Source organism: Stegodyphus dumicola, chromosome 4 (genome assembly GCF_044657685.1).
Source record: "Stegodyphus dumicola isolate Sdum_Otavi_A_Nest chromosome 4, ASM4465768v1".
Classification (NCBI taxonomy): Eukaryota; Metazoa; Arthropoda; class Arachnida; order Araneae; family Eresidae; genus Stegodyphus; species Stegodyphus dumicola.
Genome location: NC_140771.1, coordinates 119,107,356 through 119,127,239, shown reverse-complemented (window position 1 = coordinate 119,127,239; position 19,884 = coordinate 119,107,356). Strand labels below are relative to the sequence as shown.

The 19,884-nt window shown below is 29.9% G+C and overlaps 1 protein-coding gene across 6 annotated transcripts in view; it reads left to right on the top strand.

Moving 5' to 3' along the window:
* The window catches only part of LOC118206095 (SAP30-binding protein), a 79,500-nt gene that overhangs the window by 40,152 nt on the left and 19,464 nt on the right, over positions 1-19,884 (top strand). For all 6 annotated transcript variants that reach the window (XM_085815387.1, XM_085815384.1, XM_085815382.1 and 3 more), the window contains 6 exons: positions 495-660; positions 3,112-3,233; positions 3,541-3,589; positions 9,566-9,654; positions 15,888-15,976; positions 16,054-16,114. In XM_085815387.1, coding sequence (XP_085671513.1) covers positions 516-660; positions 3,112-3,233; positions 3,541-3,589; positions 9,566-9,654; positions 15,888-15,976; positions 16,054-16,114 — 555 coding nt within the window. In that variant the 5' untranslated portion in view covers positions 495-515. The remainder of the gene's footprint in view (positions 1-494; positions 661-3,111; positions 3,234-3,540; positions 3,590-9,565; positions 9,655-15,887; positions 15,977-16,053; positions 16,115-19,884) is intronic.

Here is a 19,884-nt window from a genome sequence, read left to right as displayed (position 1 = left end):
TAATTTTTCTGCTTAATTTTAAATAATTCTCATCTTTCGAGTAATTTTATCTTTCAGTAAATGTGTTTTTTTTTTGGGGGGGGGGTCTGAAAGTAAAATTAACAAAAGAAAAAAAAAAAGAAATGTCTGATATCTTAAATTATCTTCAATGTAATTTGTATATCAGTGAATATCTTTATTGTTATCTTGGAAAGTGTCTAATTCAATACAAGGTAATAATATCAAACCTTTTATAAAACTTTGTATGTGAGACAAATATATGCAAATATTTTGAAGTGATTAAAATTTTTACAAAATCTGTGCTGCTTTTTGATAGGGACCTATTGCAATAAGAATATGCTTAAAAGACTTACTACTTAGTATTTTTTTATTCCTACTACTATAGCACTGATGCCAGGACCTTTTCCTTATATAACTTTATAAAAATTAAAAACTAAATTTATTATGTGTGTTATTTGTTTTAAAAATCAAAAGTCATCTTTTCTTTTTTGTAGTGAAAATAAAGATTTGGAAACATGAGCTCAGAAAGCCACTCACAAACTGCTCTTGCTTCTCTGCATGAGACGTACACTGATTCTGAAGGTGAAGCAGAATCAGATCCTGAAGAAACTAGTCGTGAAAAAAATTTCAGTCCAAGCAAAGAAAGTTCTAGTTCAATGGGTAGGTTTGTTTAACTTTGTATTTTGTATACTTACTAAAACCAATGTTACATGACTTTACATTTTTATAGAAATATTGTACGTATCAGAGGTATAGTGGATAATTTCAATTATATAATTTACATAATAAAATTTCATACCTTCCCCTGCCCTTAAGAATTTTTTATATTTTTGTGCTAATTGTTTTGCAGTGTATTATATGTTCACTTCACTGAAATGTAAATTTTTTTAAAGTTTGCTGACTTCAGGATTACCTTACATGTCGACACACCAGTAATTTGTTAAGTTTCCAAGTAATTTGTTAGATCTGCCTTTTTTTTTTTTCCTTCCTTGTAGAAGATAAAAGAAGTGTTTTAATTGTGAAAATTTCGGATCTCATAATTCAAAGAAAATATCCAATTTGACCTCACTTGAATCCATTTGAATAATGTTTTTGTGCAACCTCTCTGCATATAGACAGAATAAAGGTCTCTTTTTTTTCCCCAAAACAGATTGTAAAATTGATTCAGAAGAGTTTGACGTTTTTATGAACATGTGTATGCATCTCGCATAACTCAAAAACAATTAGCCTTAGAATATTGAAATTTTGCATTTGGAACTTTTATAACATGTAGTTGTGCACCTCCCTTTTTTGTTGCAATTCACTGCACAAAACATATATATGTATATTATGTAATAAGACTGTGCCATTATTGTGATTAGATGACTTGGTGAAAGTAAGTTGCATTGCAACAGATTGGCGGTGGTTCTCTGCATTATAATTTGAAGAAACTTTACTACGTGGTTTGAAAGATGACACTCGAAGAACACACATAATGGTAAATTCCACAAATGATTTTATTCCATTATAATTCACATCAGATCATTTTTGTATCCTTAGAGCACTCTTAACACTCCCCTAAAATTTTATTATTTTTATTTGTTAGGAGATTCAGCTATGAAACTGACTTGCATTATTTGTATTTTCTTTCTCAGTCACGAACTTCTGGCCATAGCTTAGCAGAGAAGTGCTACCACACAAATACACACACACAAACACATACATTTTACATAATTTTAAAACAGAAAGTTTTCCTTTCTTTCTTCTTATTGTAGGGTAATATTCAGTTTTATTTTTAAAAAATTTTAAATACTTTAACTTGATTATGCAAGTTATTTGTCTTAAAGTTCAGTCTTAATTTTGTATAATTTTGTATTTTTATTAATTAGTATGAAAGATTTTTGAAAGAAAAACTTTGACAACTGTGCAATGCCAAAAAACCAATTACCTTTTTCTAAGGAATGGAGGTTTATTGATATATTGTACTTAAGCATCCCCCAACCATCAGCAAGCTGGTACGCTGATTTTGTTGGATTCCAGTTCATTGTCAAAACATCATTGTTATTCAGTATTGCATCATATCATTATGTTTTTATATTGAATTTTCTGTTGTATTAAATATATGATCCACAATAAGAAGAGCTGATTCAATTAATCATAAATTGTGTGTTATATTTCCACATGAAAGTTGTCAGATTTATGGAAATATTTTCATTAAAAAAAAAAAAAAAAACGAAGGACTTTTATTTAACTTTGTGGACAGAACACCAAATTTAGAATAGTTAATTTTGAGGTTGCCAATTGTTTCTTTGCACAGTCATCGTATTTTGTTATCTGTTACGTAGATATATGTGTGTGTAGCAAGGTGGTCTACATGTCTTGGTGAGCTTAGTATTTTTATTCTTATATATTAGTAAATTGTGCATTCCTTCCTTTAAAAGTAGTTGAATTATGTTGTTCTTATGTTCTGGTTAAGGTTTTTATGTCTTTAGTTAATGTGCATACAGTGGTTGTAGAATTGTCAAGAGTTTAAAATTTTAAGTGGCACTGGGCCTAGACTGCCTTTTGTTTACATTTGAAACTCTTAGCAGAACAGTGGATTAAGTCATTTGGTGCATCAATTTCAGTGTCTTTTTGCTGAGTGGGACCAAAAGTAAACTTTCAATTTTGTTCTCTGAAAAATCTGTCTTCCTGTCCACTTCTCTATTGCTTGTTTTTGTGTAAAAATTCTAATTGTTTAAATTGGTTTTTTGACTGCATTTGGTGTTTTCTGTTTTTCTGTATTTTACAATTTTTAATGAAGATATTTCAAGTTTTTATGCATATTTGCCTTGCCGCGAAATGAGAACTGAATTAATTAAATGAAAAATACATCTCTAATGAAATTCAAGGAAATAAATTTAAATAAAATGCAGCAAAAATGTGTGTAATTTACTAGGCCATATAAGGAAGTCATGTTGTCCACATCAGATATTTTTATATAATAGAGTCAAATGTGAAACTATGCAAACTTTAGTGTTTTTTTAGTTTATTTTATTAGAGTGTGATGTTGTATATTAATAATTATAATTGCTGTATATTTTTCTCTATTAGATATTAATTGTTTATCATAAAATATTATCCTATTTTTAGAAGGCAGTGTTAAAGAAAATCGTCAACATTCAAAACTTGTATCATATGCCACTGAAGGACATGATGATGAAGACATGAGTGATTCAGATGATTCTAAATCATCATCTGATACACAAGAAGATGTAAGTTTTTAAGCATATTTTTAAATTGAAAGCCATTAAAAAGTATCATTACAATAAATGTTCAATAAATGAGCATGGAAAGGATGAAAAAAAAAGTCTACTTTTGCCTTCATTTTATCTTATGTCACTTATGTACCTAAGTATATATTATCATGATCTGTTGTAATAATTACTGAAAGGGGAATTTGTAGAAGAAATCAGTTATATAGCTTGCTATGCAAATAAATGTAACATTGTAAACTTTCCATGTATATTACAGTATTAATATACTTCTCTAATATCTAATTACATAAAATTTCTGTTACAGTCACAAGATAGCAGAGCAATGATAGCTGAAGTTCCACCATTATCACCAGGTTTGGATCCTTGATTCATTTTACTGTACTTTTGTCAAAATAATCTATTAGCAAATTTATTAATAACAGCATGGCTTAATGTATGTCAGGGCTGTCCAACTGGCAGTCCGCAAAATTATTTTTACGGCTGGCGACTACATTTTACTATGAATAAATTTATGTTACTAAATTATTATTATTAATATTAAAATTATTTTACTATGTGAAATGCTATGAGGATGCAGATTCTGTTTGTATTTGTGAAATGTTAAGAATTTGTTTAATAAAAGCAAATATCTGTTCTCTTTTATTAGAAAAATCTCTCTTCTAGTAAATTCCAAGCAATACTGAAATTTTGATCAGCTATGGGATTGACTGAATAATGCAATAAGCATAATTTTTCAAAGAACTCTTTAAATAGTGTAATTTTTGAGCTGCAGAAAGATTTGCATTGCTGCAGACACTAGCACTAAATAAATCTTTAAGTGTTATCCATTCTGGTAAATTTCTGCTAAATGTGGGTAAAGAAAATTTTTGGTAACTTTAAACTTTCAGAGATTGATTCAGGTATGACAGGTTTGTCGCTATTTGCATTTACAACCTTGTCAATCTTTAACTTACGAATAATTTTTAAGTGAACCTCCTCAATTTTCTCTAAAATCGACTGTTCTTCCTCAACAAAAGTCATCATCACAAAGTTATCATCATCACAAATTGTATAAATTTCACTAAAAAGAGATTTAAAATCTTTAAAGATTTTACATTTTTCTAAGATTAATTCAGCTTCAGCATTATCAAAATTATCATAATCTATTTTCTCGATGAATTTCGTTAACTGTATTTTCAAAACTCTGTTTCGTTTTTTTTTTTTTTTTTTTTTTTTTTTTTTTTTTTTTTTTTCTGTATCTGTATCTGACATTTTGAAAATATTCTAAATTCTCAATTTAACTAATACTTTAATCACAATAAAGTAGCAATAAAGAAATGTCAAATGCAATTAAAATGCATTAACGTTTTCACTCGCCTCGAACACTGTATCCATTGTGTAACTGATGAGAATTCTAAACCGAAAGTGTATCAACAGCATCATAAAGACGAAAAATTCTTTTTCACAAGCACGCCTTTTTTGCGAATCTCCGGCTTATGATGACCAAATTAATGTAGCGTAGCGGTATTTTAAAATTAAATTAATAAATATAAGAATACATCTTTGCGAGTGGACTGTAGTACAACTTTTATTTTAGCAATTTCAATTTTAGAACACAACACAGCAAAAGTAAAGCGTGAAATTTGCAGTTAGTGTTTGCAAGAATGCAAAAACAAAATACGAGCTGCCATACGATTTGTGCATTGCGAAATAATATCTCACAGACAGGCAAACGACTCTGGTGGCCGAAACAAAATTTTTTGATAGCTGTGATAGTGATGGGGAGAGAAAAGAAGTTCTTTTAGATCAGTAGTATGTGGCTAAATCAGTATTGTATTCTATATTTTAAAACTGTTAGTTACGGTCGTAAACTTGTCAAGTTTTGCAGTTTAAAGAATAATTAATTTTATTTTAAGAACCTGATACAGTCAAAAGTCTTTAATCTGGACTCGTCAGGACTTCAGCTATTCCAGATTATCGGTTTTTCTGGATTATAGATCATCAGTTTAAATTTGGTAAGAAGGCATGCAGAAATTATAAAATTAAAAATATGAAACTGTAATTTAGGAAATAAAGAACAATTATGATCTAAAGGGTATCAAAATTTTCAAAAAAAAGCTTAATATTTATTTGTTTACTTTATTAAACATTTCTTTCAATCATATATTACGCATAGTCGAAATTAGAAAATTGCAACCAGAAAACTGATGTGTATTCGTGATATTTATAATGACGAGGAATTTGATTTAAATCATATCAAAGACGGAGTACATCGAGATGAAATACTACATTTAGTAAGGAATTATAAGCCGAATAAAATAAAAACATCTGCCCTAAAGCTAAGGATAGTGCTGACAGATCAACTTCCAGTTCATTGCACGCCGTGATGCCCCCCCCTACAGAGCAGCGTGAAATTGATAAACAGATTTCGGAATGGTTAGAGAAACAAAGAAGCCTTTAACCATTTTTTTGCAGCAATTCCACTTTCTGTTTGATGGACATCGAAACATGCTTTCACTTTGCAGATCCAGAATCGGAAATTCTTTTTGACATAATCAAAAGTTCAAGCTTACTTTTATAAAATTGCTCTAACAGTCTGCAAAAAATAATAAGCCGGATCCAATTAGAAGATTAAGGAACAACGCAATCTGCAACATTAACTGAGATAATTAGATAATTTTAGCTTAGTTTATACCATCCGTTATACATTAAACGTGCATGCGTAAATGTATTATGCACTTGCGTAAACGCATATGCGCATGCATTAATGCTATGCATGCGTAGAAAGTTTCTAGCTTTGAGGTCCAGATTATGGATGTCCGGATTAAAGACTTGACTGTAGTATATAAAATCAAGATTTCTGTTTAAGTGGATACAATTTTGGTACATTACATGAACACACAACTCTTCTGTAATGCCAGTTCTGTTGTACTTATAATACCTTTTTAAATTTTAAAAATGGCCATCTGTTATCAGTATAGTTTGTGGGTACCAGTGGCATAGCATAGGTTTCTTCCGCCCGGGGCAGCTGCTAAATTTGCCGCCCCTTCCTGCTACAAAATGTGATATTATTATAAAGATGAAATTTTCTAGTGCAAAGAAAATATTAAGCTGCAAAGAGAATTTTATTTTCTCCAAAATTTAAAACTCTTACAAACTTTAAAAAAAAAAAAAAAAAAACGAAAATATGTTTTACATTCTAACATTAACCAATTATTATCTAAAACAGTATTATTACTTTGAAAAAATGTATTGTTAATTGAAAATTTAAAACATAATTGACTGTTGCACTATAATAAATATTTTTTTCATTGAAGAAAATCATTTTTAACAACTTTCAGAATAAAAAACATATTTTAATATAAATAAATGTAGGTAACAATTTATTTAATCTTTTATTAAAAAGAAATAATTGGTAAAAATAATTATAAATTTTCTTTTGGATTTTCTCTTTTGTTATCTATTAGAAATAGAAATTAAATTTCTTTCTTAATTTAAATTTTCAGTTTTCTACTTTACCTCATAGCAAAATCTTTAATAGCACTGTCAGTAATGATTGAATCAGTCATATTGAGCTCAAGAGCCAAAATAGCCAGATTAGTCAATCTCAGTGTACTCATTGTCGATCATAAATAATTATTGACTATCTTCAGTTTAGAGCAGCTTTTCTCACAGTTGGCACTGCTTATGGCAATTGTGATGAATATTCAAAGTAATATTATTATATTAGGGCAGGGAAACTTCCAGCTTAAATTGCACAATAAACTTTTTAACACATCAAGCGGGCTTGAATTCATTAATTCATTTTCATTGCCCGTATCATCAACAAAATGCGTGTTCGAGCTTGAACTCTTCTTTGTTAGTGTCATGAAACACATGTTCTAAATTGAAATCCTGGTCTTCAACATCTTTTTTTCCACAAATTCTTTAGCTGTTGAAACCTCTCATGAATTTCTGCAGTTACCTTATCCAGCGATGAAAACAACTTTCCTCTCAACTCATTTTCGTGGGACAAAGCTGCATCTTTACTTCTGTCGTCAAAAATTTGCTTCCTCCTTATTCATCTGGGTGGTTCCATGAAAATGCCAAGGTCTTCACACAAATTTTTGGCATAACTCATAGCACTCTTTACCAATTCATTTCGTTTCTCTGTAAGCAGTGCCTGCAAAGCACATATTTTTTTGGCACACTGATGCACGTTGAATCCCTGTGTTTGTAAATAAATTTGGGCATCATAAGGAGAATAAGCCATTTCTCCCCAAGATCATTCCTAAATGTTTATTCAGATCCCCTGAGTCCTTTGTGTAGGGGTATCGTCCGTATTCGTAATTCATTAAGCAAAGGATCGCTGTTTGGCCATCTCTGATCCCCCTCCCCCTTCGTTCACATTGCCAGGAGATTGAAAAATATACTATATGGGAAAATCTACTTTTCTTTCATCTCATTTACTAATACGTTGATATTCAAAAACAAAATCCCGCTCCTACCTCCCCCTCCCAAATGCAAGCACTGCGTGTATTAAAAAAGCATCCTGTTTGTTTAAAATAAAAACTGTTGTAAAAGTAAAAATTTTTCTGTGTTTGATAGTTGCTTTTTAAAGACAACTTTCAAACACTTAACAGTGTGATGGAATTGACTTTGAAAGTTTCTTTGATTTGCTGTCATCCGTGGTGTTAATCCAATAATGGGACTTCTTTCTTCTCACACATTATTTTATTTATATATATATATATAAGAGGTGTTAAATAGATTACAAAATATTTACATAAGATTAACATTAATTTAAGTCAGTTGGAGAGTACACGCCTGCATATTATCGTGTAGTCCTATTAAGACATACGGTGAGTGCACGCCTTCGGTAATCGTGCAGTCACCTCCGATGCTGTCTAATCCCTAACTGACTCTCCTCTGCGACAATCAATCGCCAGAAGGAGTTGTACAACTTTTTCCCTCGTATACCAGGGGGAGGGAGGTATCAGACATTACACATTTAACACTATAAGAATTTAACTAACTGAAATTTTGTTGGAAAGAACAATTATTGTTTATTTATTTTGATGATTTAGTTCAGCTTAAAAAAGAAAAAAAAAATTGTTCCTCTCTAATGTATATGCTTGCTTTGGAAGAAATTTTCTTATCACTTAATGACGTATCTTTCACCATCAAAAAGACGTAATGTTTCAGTAGAGCCACATATTTTATTTTGGTTTTAAGTCTACCCATAGTGCATCCAAAAAATGGGAAGTAATAAATACTGACTCTCTACGAAATTTTGCAAGCTCGAGTAAGGTATCTTAGTCTGAAAAGAGTGAGACATATGACACATTAGCCAATCAGCAAGGAGAAGCATGTCACCGGTATGTTTTTACATCACATACTTCTCTTTTCCTTCAGAGTGTTTTCAGGTGGGTCTGCTTGGAGTGAAAGGCTACTACAGTGCTCCCAGCATGAATTTCGTATCTGTATGCAAAATAAATTATATTTTTATACTTAATGCTTTCCTTGTTGCTTCAATTAAAGTACAGGAGTCGGATCAAACAACACACCTCTTCATGTTATTATACAAATTCTAATGAAGGCAGTATTTAAGTTAATAATGGAAAAAAACAAGCAGTTACGGTATAAATTTAATAATAATGAAGAAATGAAATCCCAATTCACTGAAAGATTTGATTTTGTCTAATTTCAGAAAACATTTTAAACTTCAAGAAAATTATTGCTGAAATTCAGGGCATGATAAATGTAGTACCCTTGTAGTTCATAGTTTTAATGATGATGCATGGTCATACAGATGTAGATTATAGAGATCTTGAGTAATATCCCAAGCAGTGGCGTATCAAGGAACATTACGGCAGGGTGGGTCTTCTGTTGAGTTACTTTTAAGGTGAGAAAAAATTGCATTGCTTTATTACTTGCAAAGCTTGTAGTAAATTATGTAAATAATAAAATAATGCAGCACTATTCAGTCAGTACAAAATTAAAATACAGATATGTTTGAAATCAAATCTATTTATTTCTGACAATGAAATGATTGAATTTATTATTTTCTTTGAATTTTAATTCTAAGAATTTATCTTATATTTTTAAAAATAGGGTGAGAGAGAAATGTATATTATTTTAGAGTGCATGTTTGGTTTCGTATGTAGGTAATGTGTAAGGAAAAGGAAACTAGCAGTATGAGGAAATTTAATTTTTATATATTTGGTTTTGAAACAAATTATGAGAGATTTTTTAATCACATATTTTTTAGGGAAAGAAGATGTAAATGATAAAATTTTTATGAAAACTGTCACATTTTTGTACTTTTTTTTTTTTTTTTTTTTGGTTAATGAAAATTATTCCTTTTTTAGTTTCTTTTCATCGGAGCCTTTTAAATTTGAAAAAACATGAAATCCAGCTCCCTGTTGAACCATCTGGCAGATGTTCTAAATCATTACAGGTAATTTATTTTTAGATAATTAATTTTAGCTTTTTTGGAAGGGGATAATTTCTTTGCTTGAATTTTTTTTTTTTTTTTTTTTTTATAATAGAGGTAAATGACCTGAAGTTAATGTGTGACAAATGTTACATATTACTTGCAGAGATAGCAAGAGTTAATTTTTTTCGATCTTGAATCATATAAAAATGCTTCATGTTATAAATGTAATACAAAATTCAGAAACCATGCTGTAAATCTCTAGCTTTAATATGTTTTATTGGAACTTAATTTTATAATACTTCCTCCTTATTTGGGAAATGGTTTCTAGATTTTCAAAATATGCCTTTTCCCTCCTTGTAATTAAATGGCATGTATTCATCATTAAATAAGTTTTAAAATGTAATCAAATAGAACATCTTGTATTTCATTATCATCTTTTATGAAAATATGTATTAATGGATATGTCTACATTCAAGAACTGTTGTTTTGATAAATTAAATATTAAAATTTTTTTATTGTTGTTAACTAAGTAAAACTGACTGCGAAATTTTTATTTTCAACAACAACTGTGTATACGCAGGAAAAAAAAAAAAAAAAAAAATACTGTCTTACTTGATCATTTTCAAGGAAATACTTCAAGAAGGGGAAAATGCCACCTCAGACAGTAAGAAGGTTTGCGTAGTCATCTGTCAAAACTTTGATCTTGAGTCTAAATTCCAGGTACAACATGGCCATTTGTAATTGGTACTATTTTTGTAGAATGTGAGTACTTAAAATTTGTCAGTCTAAATGATATCTTGAGTTTTTTGGTAGAGGAAAAGTGTGTTCTTCAAATGTCATATAACTGCATTCTTCATTATGATGTCAATTGAAAATGTGCCTAGAGCTGTATATGTTATCAAAAACAAGCACTTCTTGTGACCCTATCAATGCTCTTTCATTAATTAATTTTTATATATGGCTATGTGCCCAAATGCAGATATTAGCAGCAACAACAGAATTTTGATGGCATTTAGTTGTTAAAAAGTTTAAATTACTTAATTGTAGAAAATCTAATGTTTTAAAATTAATATGATAAATAGGCTGTTCCATGTTTATTCAACCAACAGCTTGTGAAAAAAAAAAAAGAAGAGTTTTCTCTGCTGATTTTGACATTAAAATGATACTGTAAAACACTAAGAAGTTGGACTATTTTCCTGAATAAATCGAATTTTCAATTTATTGAAATGTTTTTATGTTACCTTTATTTTCTTCTGCTTGTTGGATATGAATGTATATAAATTCTTTTCAGTATTTTATAAATGCCGTGTCTAGAAAAATTGCCAAATTTTCTGCTGAATTTAGTCTTTTAATTGAAAATGTGTATATTAATATTTGAAAAATACTTCCATTGATGGCTATCCCAAAAGCTTATAGCTACCAAGAAAAGCAAACATAATGTATATGGACTGGAAGAGAGAGCAAAGTGTTGAGAAAGTATGTGCAGTACATAATTCTGAGAAAATGGCATGCCCACAAGTAATTTATTTCTTAATATCAATGTAAACTCGTATTGGCATCTGTTTTGTCACCTGAGAATCTATTTTTACTTTTATATAATTTGATTTTACTGTTATAACATGCAGGTGTATTGATGTTATTCATCTATAGCAGGGGTTCTTAACTGGTGGTACGCAAAAGAAAAATAGGTGGTACGTAAAGAAGCAAAGTATTTTTAACTATTAAATTCAAAAATTAAAACCTTAACATTTTGATTGAGTTTTTTCTGTAACAATCGTAAATTTATGCTATCTGAGCTTTGTTTAAGAGTGGTGGTGATAGTAATACTTTGTAGTGGTGGTACTACAGGATTTCAATTTTTATTTAGATGTCAAAAGTTAGTCAAAAGGTTGAGAACCGCAGATCTATAGCATTTAGTAATTAAAAGTTACTATTATTATAAATCAGTTCTTTGAGAAGCTTTGACTTATCCCATTAAATGTAATTTTATGGCCTTAAACTATAACAAGCTTATTTGGAAGAGAGCCCTTATTTTGTTGCCATGTGTTTGCATCCCAGTCACACTGATTTAAATTGTGCACATTCATCATCTTTTTGGAAGGAACAAGAAAATTCAGTTTTTTGCACTTTGCTGTGTATAATACAGTTGCTTAATTGCTTCTGTTATATGTGTACAGTAGGGTTTGCAACCTTTTTATTACTAAGATTACAATAAAAATTTTAAAAACTATTCATGACACATAGTTTAATTTTTGGAAAAAATCTTATTACTAATTTAATTTTCTAATCTCAGTGTTTTAATAATAAATAAACAAAATTTTTTTTGATATATGTATCTTTATACATAGTAAAGATAATAAATACATTTTATCTTTAATCCTTTCCACTTAATAATACCAAAATTATCGCAGATTCATTACTGCAGTAGTATTGAATGCATTTGTGAAAAAATTTACATTAAGCTATAATGCCAGAAATCAGAAAATGTGGAAGAAAATTCCCCTATTAATGTTTCTGTAGTTTTTCGTACACAGTGGAGCAGTAAAAGTTTCATAGTACTCTTCTGTTATTGGGACCGGATTTAGATTCCAATAATGTATGTATGTATGCATGTGTGTGGATGTATGTGCATATATATATGTGAATGTATAAACACATACATATATACATATTTATATAGATGCATGCATGAGCATATACATTCATATACAGGTGCATACATGCTTACATCTCTCAATTTGGTCCTGATAACAGAAGAGTTCCAGTTTCATTTTTTGCTTTCTTACTAATAGATTTCACATTATAAAAGTGTGATAATTAATCTTTTATCCAATGAGATTTCAATAATACTTAGTGAGATTTAAGTGTGTACATCCTTCATCATATTAGTAGTAGATAATTTTTTTCCTTTCAGATTTAGGTTTAGTTTTTAAAATTTTGTTGTTATATTAACTTAAAATTTGACTATCATATAGGCATATTTCGTATATCCAAAGTTGAACATATTGATCACTTTTAATTTGGTTTGTAGAAAAACTTTATGATTAACATACAATATAGAATTAATCTTAAGTTTCTGTATTCAATATTTTTCATAATGCATGTGTTTCAAACTGGATGTTTCTTTTTTAAACATCTTGCATTCCTCGTTGTACCTCTGGTGGCTACAAAACGCCTCGTTGTATAAGTAAAATCAGTGGCATAAGCTATTGAACATTGTATATTTTCCAAAACCTTTTTTACAATATCACCTATTAGTGCACATGGAGGGTATATGCTTACTATGTACATATCATATGTTATTTTCATATAGGTAAGTATCTTTAGAATTATATTTTGTGAGTCTTTCTTTTATTTCATGTATGTTTCATATAAGTTTTCTTTTATTTCATGATAATTTTTAATAGGAATTTTTTAATTCACCTTTTCGAAGAATATTGATGGAAACATGTGACTGTTAAGTTGATTTCATGCTTTATTCCACAAGTTTATCATCAGGAATCAAAATTAAATTTTTGTGTACAATGCTACATTGACAAACTTAGTAAAAAAATTGTTGCTGCACATGCAAGGCTCTATAATGATAAATGCTGTAAATGCAAGAAATCTTGCAGAAAATGTGGAAAGGAAGTAAAAAATTTTAATTGTTTTGATTGTAATATGTGTACAAATATCATTTATTGAAAATTTAAATGAAAAACAGAACATTGAATGTATCATTTCTCTTAGTGCAACACTGTACAATTTGTATAGATGTCATTTCAAATTAATGTAGTTTATAAATTTATTTCAACCACATTAACTATGCATAATTTCATGAATATATTCTGTTGCGCCTAGCTTAAGTTATAATTAAGTGCCAACACTACTTAATTTTATTTAAAATGTCATTTTGTGTCGTAGTGCATATTTTTATAAAAATATTGTATCCAAGTCTATTTATTGAGCAGTTATATATATGGGGGGATTGAATGATATTACTTTGAAAGGAATGAGAATTCTTCTTTTTATGCCACAGAACACTTAATACTGTATTTAAGCACAACAGATTAATGTGAAATACAACAGTTGTTTAGTGCCTCCTGGTGCTAGATAAAAACAAAGAAATTTTGCACCACTTGACATTTTTACAATCACTTGGCACACCTTCTTGCACTCACAGAATCAAAAGTCTATCATCACACCTTCACACTAGACACACCTTCACGTAGTTCGACCAGTCTGTCTCCGCCAACAGTCTCCGCCCTCTCTCAGGTACACAAGGAATGCTCCCTCTGTTGTGTAGTGCCCTCTAGTGGCTACAAAACTTTAGCACTCCCACATATATAAATATGTGATATAAAAATATGTAAGTCAGCTTTATAATTTAATTTTGTAATAGGTTCTTAATTCCTCATTTTTAATTTGGATATTTCCTCTCTGTATTCTAAAAGTAGTAATAACCTTTCTGGACTGCACAATTTCTAAATTAATCTATGTCATATGGCTTGCATGATACAGATGATGTAACTAATTCGGAACTTGAACTCAAAATTTGGAGAACTGAAACCTTTCTACCTTAAACCAAAACTTTATCTTGGTGAACTGCCATATTATATAATTGCACACTTAAACTTCTGCCTCTGTTCCTGTAATGATGCTATTTCCCTGTGCTGTCTTCCTATTGCATCAATATTAAAAAAGTAAACATTCTTGAATAAGGACGTTTAGAGTTTCTAGCAAATTGTGGCCACAAATGTCAATTGAAATAAATATGAATATCTAATCTTACTGGGCTGCCAAGTTTCCTAGTCATTACAGATTCAACATTTTAGCATTCTACACAATCAGAGTTCTTCCTCTTCAATATGGATCTAGGAAGCTCCATTCCCTGGGCCAAGCAAGTCCCTTACCTTGGGGTGATCCTCAGTAAGACACTTTCATGGAACCCACACATTACAGCTAGTATACTGAAGTTTTGAGCTCGTAAAGCTAGACTCTTCCCCTTAATTGCTCGAAACAGTGTTTTATCCATAGATAACAAATTGCTCATTTATAAATCCATTCTGCGTCCATCACTCTGTGCCCTGTTTGGGCTAATGCCTGCAATAGATATAGAGGAAAACTTCAAATTGCCCAGAATATTATGCTCAGACAAATTGTAAATGTTCCTTGGTATATTAGAAATAATTGCATTCATGAGGAACTTGGAGTATGTATGATAAGATCCTTCTATTATAAAATAGTGAAAAAGTTTCATGAAAAACAAAGTACGTTGGAGAACCCAGCTATTAAAATTGTTACATATGATTACAATAACCTTGATAACAAAGATAGGCCATTGGCTATTTTAAAAATCTGGATTATGTAATTATTGTAATACATTCACTGTAAATATGTTTCTATGTGACTTTATATATTGTTTTACTGTATTTTTATTACCTATTTATTATCTGTATTTCCATACATGTTGATCATGCTCGCATTATTGTACTACTTGGCACCAAAATTCTATCACTTTTCTTTCTATGTATTAACATCTTGACTTTCAGGGCACACTCACCAGCTTGACTGCTTTCTGGCCTGCTGATAAACAAAAATTCAAAGATTAATCTTTGATCAAATTCAATCATTCCATTTAATATAAAACTCATTGAAAAATAACAGTATTCTTGTAACATATATATACTCATTATTTGAGTCTTTCGGCTAATCTTAATATAATTCACAATGTCTTAATTATTCTACATGGGCTAGTGCCGAGGCACAGGTACCCAGCTATTCAGAAGCACCGTTCCACTGGAGGCCGACCGAATATGGATCTACATTCTAAACTATCTACATGCTACACCATTAGCATTGCTACGTCTTTTTTTCTTTTTCATCTAATATATGTTAAGTGTATTCATTTTTGATTTGAATTCGACTCATTCATTTACAAGGTGTATTTATGAAAACTGTAGCTTTAGATTTTTTTTAGTAAGGAAAAAAATCTCCTATTTCTTTTGTGTTAAATTCTGAAAAATTCCAGATACTGAATCTAGTTTAAAGTGCATAGTAACGTATTTATATTTCATTTATTATTTTTTGTTATATATTAAGCAAATTTATGCACTGCTGTCAAAGAATTAATGTTGTATCAATATCAAAACATCTCTCTCATGATTTTTGAATTGAGCTTAAGGAAAAACAGAATTTGGTTTATGATATTCATTTGGTTTTTAATTTTTATTAAGTTATTGTATTTAATTCAAATGCAATTGTGATTTGCCTAGGAAAAAATCAGTGAATTGTACGAGAAGAAAAAAGAAGGGAAAGATATGAATGCATCAATTCAAAGGCGCAAAGATTTTAGGAATCCAAGGTAGAAGTTTTATTATTTAATTTTTTTTAATTAATGTATTCATTTTTCAAAATTTAATCCTGTATTATTTTTTACAGCATATATGAAAAATTAATACAGTTTTGTAATATTGATGAACAAGGAACTAATTATCCTCCTGTAAGTTTCCTTTTTAAAGATATTTTGATTAAATAGTTATTTTCAATGATTTGCATTAACTTATTGTCATTTTATTCAAATGAACTGTATAGAATTAATTTTTTTACATTATATCTGATAAGATATCGTTGAAAAATATAAATATTATGTGAATATGATCATCAGTATAGTTGTCATAAATATCTCTTCATTAGACTATCTGCATATTACACAGTTGCATGTTAATTAATAGTGGATAAAGAAAATTACATAATCCTATATTTAATTTTTTTTTCTTTTAAAAAAGCCTTTTGTGACTGCTTTTTTGTTCGGTGAACGTTTATGTCATTGTAATCGTTTTCCATTGTGAGTTGTAAAAAATGGGGAGATGAAAGAAAATTTTATAAAATTAATAAATATAAGGTACATTTTGTTCATCTTCATAAATAAAATTAATAAATATAAGGTATTTTTTGTTCATCTTGAATCCTGGGTTGCCACAATACCTGGAAAACCGGGAAAAGTCATGGAGTTCAAAAATTGACCAAAAATGTCCAGGATGTTTAATATTTTATTCAAAATCTGGAAAAATGAGGGAATTTCGTATTGCAATGTCCTCCAAAATAAGCAGTTTTCGTGCCAGCGTTGGAAGCAATAACTTTCTTGGCAAATCATGCACCATGTGAGTGTCGTTTGGACAGCTGGCATAGAGCCAGTTTTCACAGTGCCATTGAAATTGTCTTTTAGAAAGTAAAAGCAGATTTCCAGCATCTTTGGTTTCCAGTAACCTCGAGAATGCAAAAATTTGCATGCACATGTGTAGTGCATGTTGAATAAAAGTAAAAAAGTAAATTCCCCCGATTCTCGTATAAAACAAAATCTTTTAAACCCTTTTCTTCTTTCTTAAATGCCTTATTTATCATTTTGCAGTTAAAAATAATAATAATAATCATCTAGGCTAACCATTTAGTATATCTATATTCTCCAAAATACTGCCAATTTCTGTAATTCAATTTTTAATCCTTAAGTAATTAACTTTATTTTAATGTTATCCATATCATTTAATGTGTCTTCTTCCTTCTAAATTTATGTATTATTAGTTAATATTACTTTAAAATTTCAGGCAATTTTTCTCTGCCATACTAGTGAAACTAATTTTAGCTGTAATATGGCATACCAACAAAAACTTTTGTACACATATTTTACTTATGTATGCTGCTAAATAAATATAAAATACTTGAATATATTTTAAAATATCATTAGATAGATTTCTTTCTTCCTTTATTTTCAAAATGTCTGCAGAAAAGGCATTTTTAAATCCCAATTGCTAAGATTCTAATCTCAATCCTCAGGGGAGAAAACAACTCCTATTATAGTTATGAAAGAAATGCTTTGGGGAATCTGCACTTTATTTTACTTACCGGAACCACAGTATCAAAGCAACTTTTTAGCCGAAGCATTAAGAATATTCTTTTTACCTTGTTTTCTAATTTTTTGCAGCTCAATGTGCAAAATTCTTGACCACAAAGGCCTTTTTTAGTTTGTTCTCCTTTAATTACATATATATATATATATATATATATATATATATATAATTTTTCGTGTTTTTAAGTGGTACCATAGTTAATTTACTCTCAGCACAGCCAATGCGAAATACTAAAGAAAAGTTAGCTTCATTTTATTCGTATGTTTTCCGTACTCTTCAAGTTTGCTCCTCCAAACTAGCCCTTGATGAAGAACTAAATTATTTAAAAGCAATAGCTATTGACAGGGACTTTTCACCCAACATTATTAATCAAGCAGTTAAAAAATTCTCATCTCAACACACTAAAAGGCACACTCTTGTTTTAGGAGATTAAAAAAATTCTGTTGTCATTCCCTTCTTTCCATCAATTAGCTATAAAGTTGCACATATTTTGCAGAAATTTAACTTTCGGTTTGTTTATTCTCCCATCAATAAAATTCCGAGTTCCATACTCAAGGACCCCATTCTGGATATGAATTCCTGGGGTATTTATAGGATTCCTTGCCAGTGTGGTTTAATTTACATTGGCCAAACTAAGAGAGCCTTAAAATTTCGCGTCAAGGAACATGAGGCATATGTTAGCACAGAAGTCTTCTGTTGCTCAACATTGTTGGTCCGAAAACCACACTTTCAATTTTTCTGCTGCCAAAATTATTCAAAAAACATCTTCCATTGGAGAACTGGATTTTCTAGAGGCATTTCACATTCATAAAAATCTTTCTGTTCTAGTTAACGATCCTAATTCCAATCCAAATTTGCCTTCGGCCTTTAAAGAAATTATGTTTTAGTTCTGGTTTCACCAACAGATGGCGCTACTTGCTTATTCTTGTCCAGGCTTTCTTATCTTATCTAATCATTATTTCCTATCTTGTTCATTTGCGGTTTTGCAGCTGAGGATGGTGGTTTGGTAAAACCATCGAAACTAGTCCTGTGAAAATTTTGTAAATATAACGCTGATTTTTGTTGTTTGACTTCTGAATTAGTATTTATTCGGCATGTTATTGTGTCTTAAGAACTGAACTGTTTAGCACGTTTACGAAGTTGTATAGGTGCCGTCAGTAGTCAAAAACACCAGCGCCACCTACATATTTCATTAAAATCAATCTTTCTTTTCAAACATGCATTTCACAAGGTGTTTCCATATTTTTGTCCATCCACTGTACATATACATAAAAATGAGGTATGCGAACAGAAAAAAAATTAAACACTTATAATTATTTTCTTTTAATATTATATAATTATTTTATTATATAATATTATATAATTTTAATATTATATAATATTCTTATAATCATTTTCTTTTAATTTGCAGTTTTCCATAAAATTTTAATTTAGTAACACAATCTCTGAGTAAGGCAAACAATTACTAGTCAGATCACTTTCAAACATATATCTTCTTGAAAACTCCCAAAGAGCAAACTTTTGACAGTGATTGATACTTTTACACCCGACACTAATCAGTTCGTCTAATGATTCTGTGCAATGCAAGTGTGGGTGTTAAAAAAAATGCTTAATGTTCTAAAAATGCTCTTATTGCTTTTGGTGCATTCAGTGAAAGAAACGTTCCACACTTTTCAAAAGCTTCGTTGATAAGCTGGTGATGCTTTAGGCATCAATACCTGCTCTTTCTTAAAAACTTGAGAGGGTTAAATAAACATGGTAACTGGTAATCATAGCCCATGAGTGCATGTGCACTCAATATTGCTAGCAATAGTACTTGGTATTTTCATGTGATTCATTAATTACAGTAAACCCTTGCTAAACACAGACATACAGAATGTGATTTTGTGTATACACATTTTCTTAATTGTCTCCATTTAGTTTATCCAGTGTGTGAATTCCAACTGTATGTGGCAGGCTGCATAGCATTGTCCATTTGTGATCAGGTGTGATAGTTCTTTTTAATGACTGGTTTGAAAATTCATTCATTAAAGAAGTTAAGTATTACTTAAAACAATAAGCTTGAGCTTTAAAGTTATCTGAATTCTTGAGAATGCTCCAAGAAATACTACTGAAGTTCTTGCAATATTGTATTGAAATTTAGAGGTTTTATTTGTTCAACCTAACACCATTTCCTTAATCAAACCAATGGATCCTGAAATCATAAAAGTATTCAAATCCTGTTATGTCAAGCATGTTTACATCTCTTCAAACATAGTTTTAGAGAAAGGAAAGCTCAAAACTCTCATACTATTTTGGAAGCAGTTCCACACAAGACACTGCTTATAAATGATTAAACTAACATGAGAACAAGTGATTTTATCAG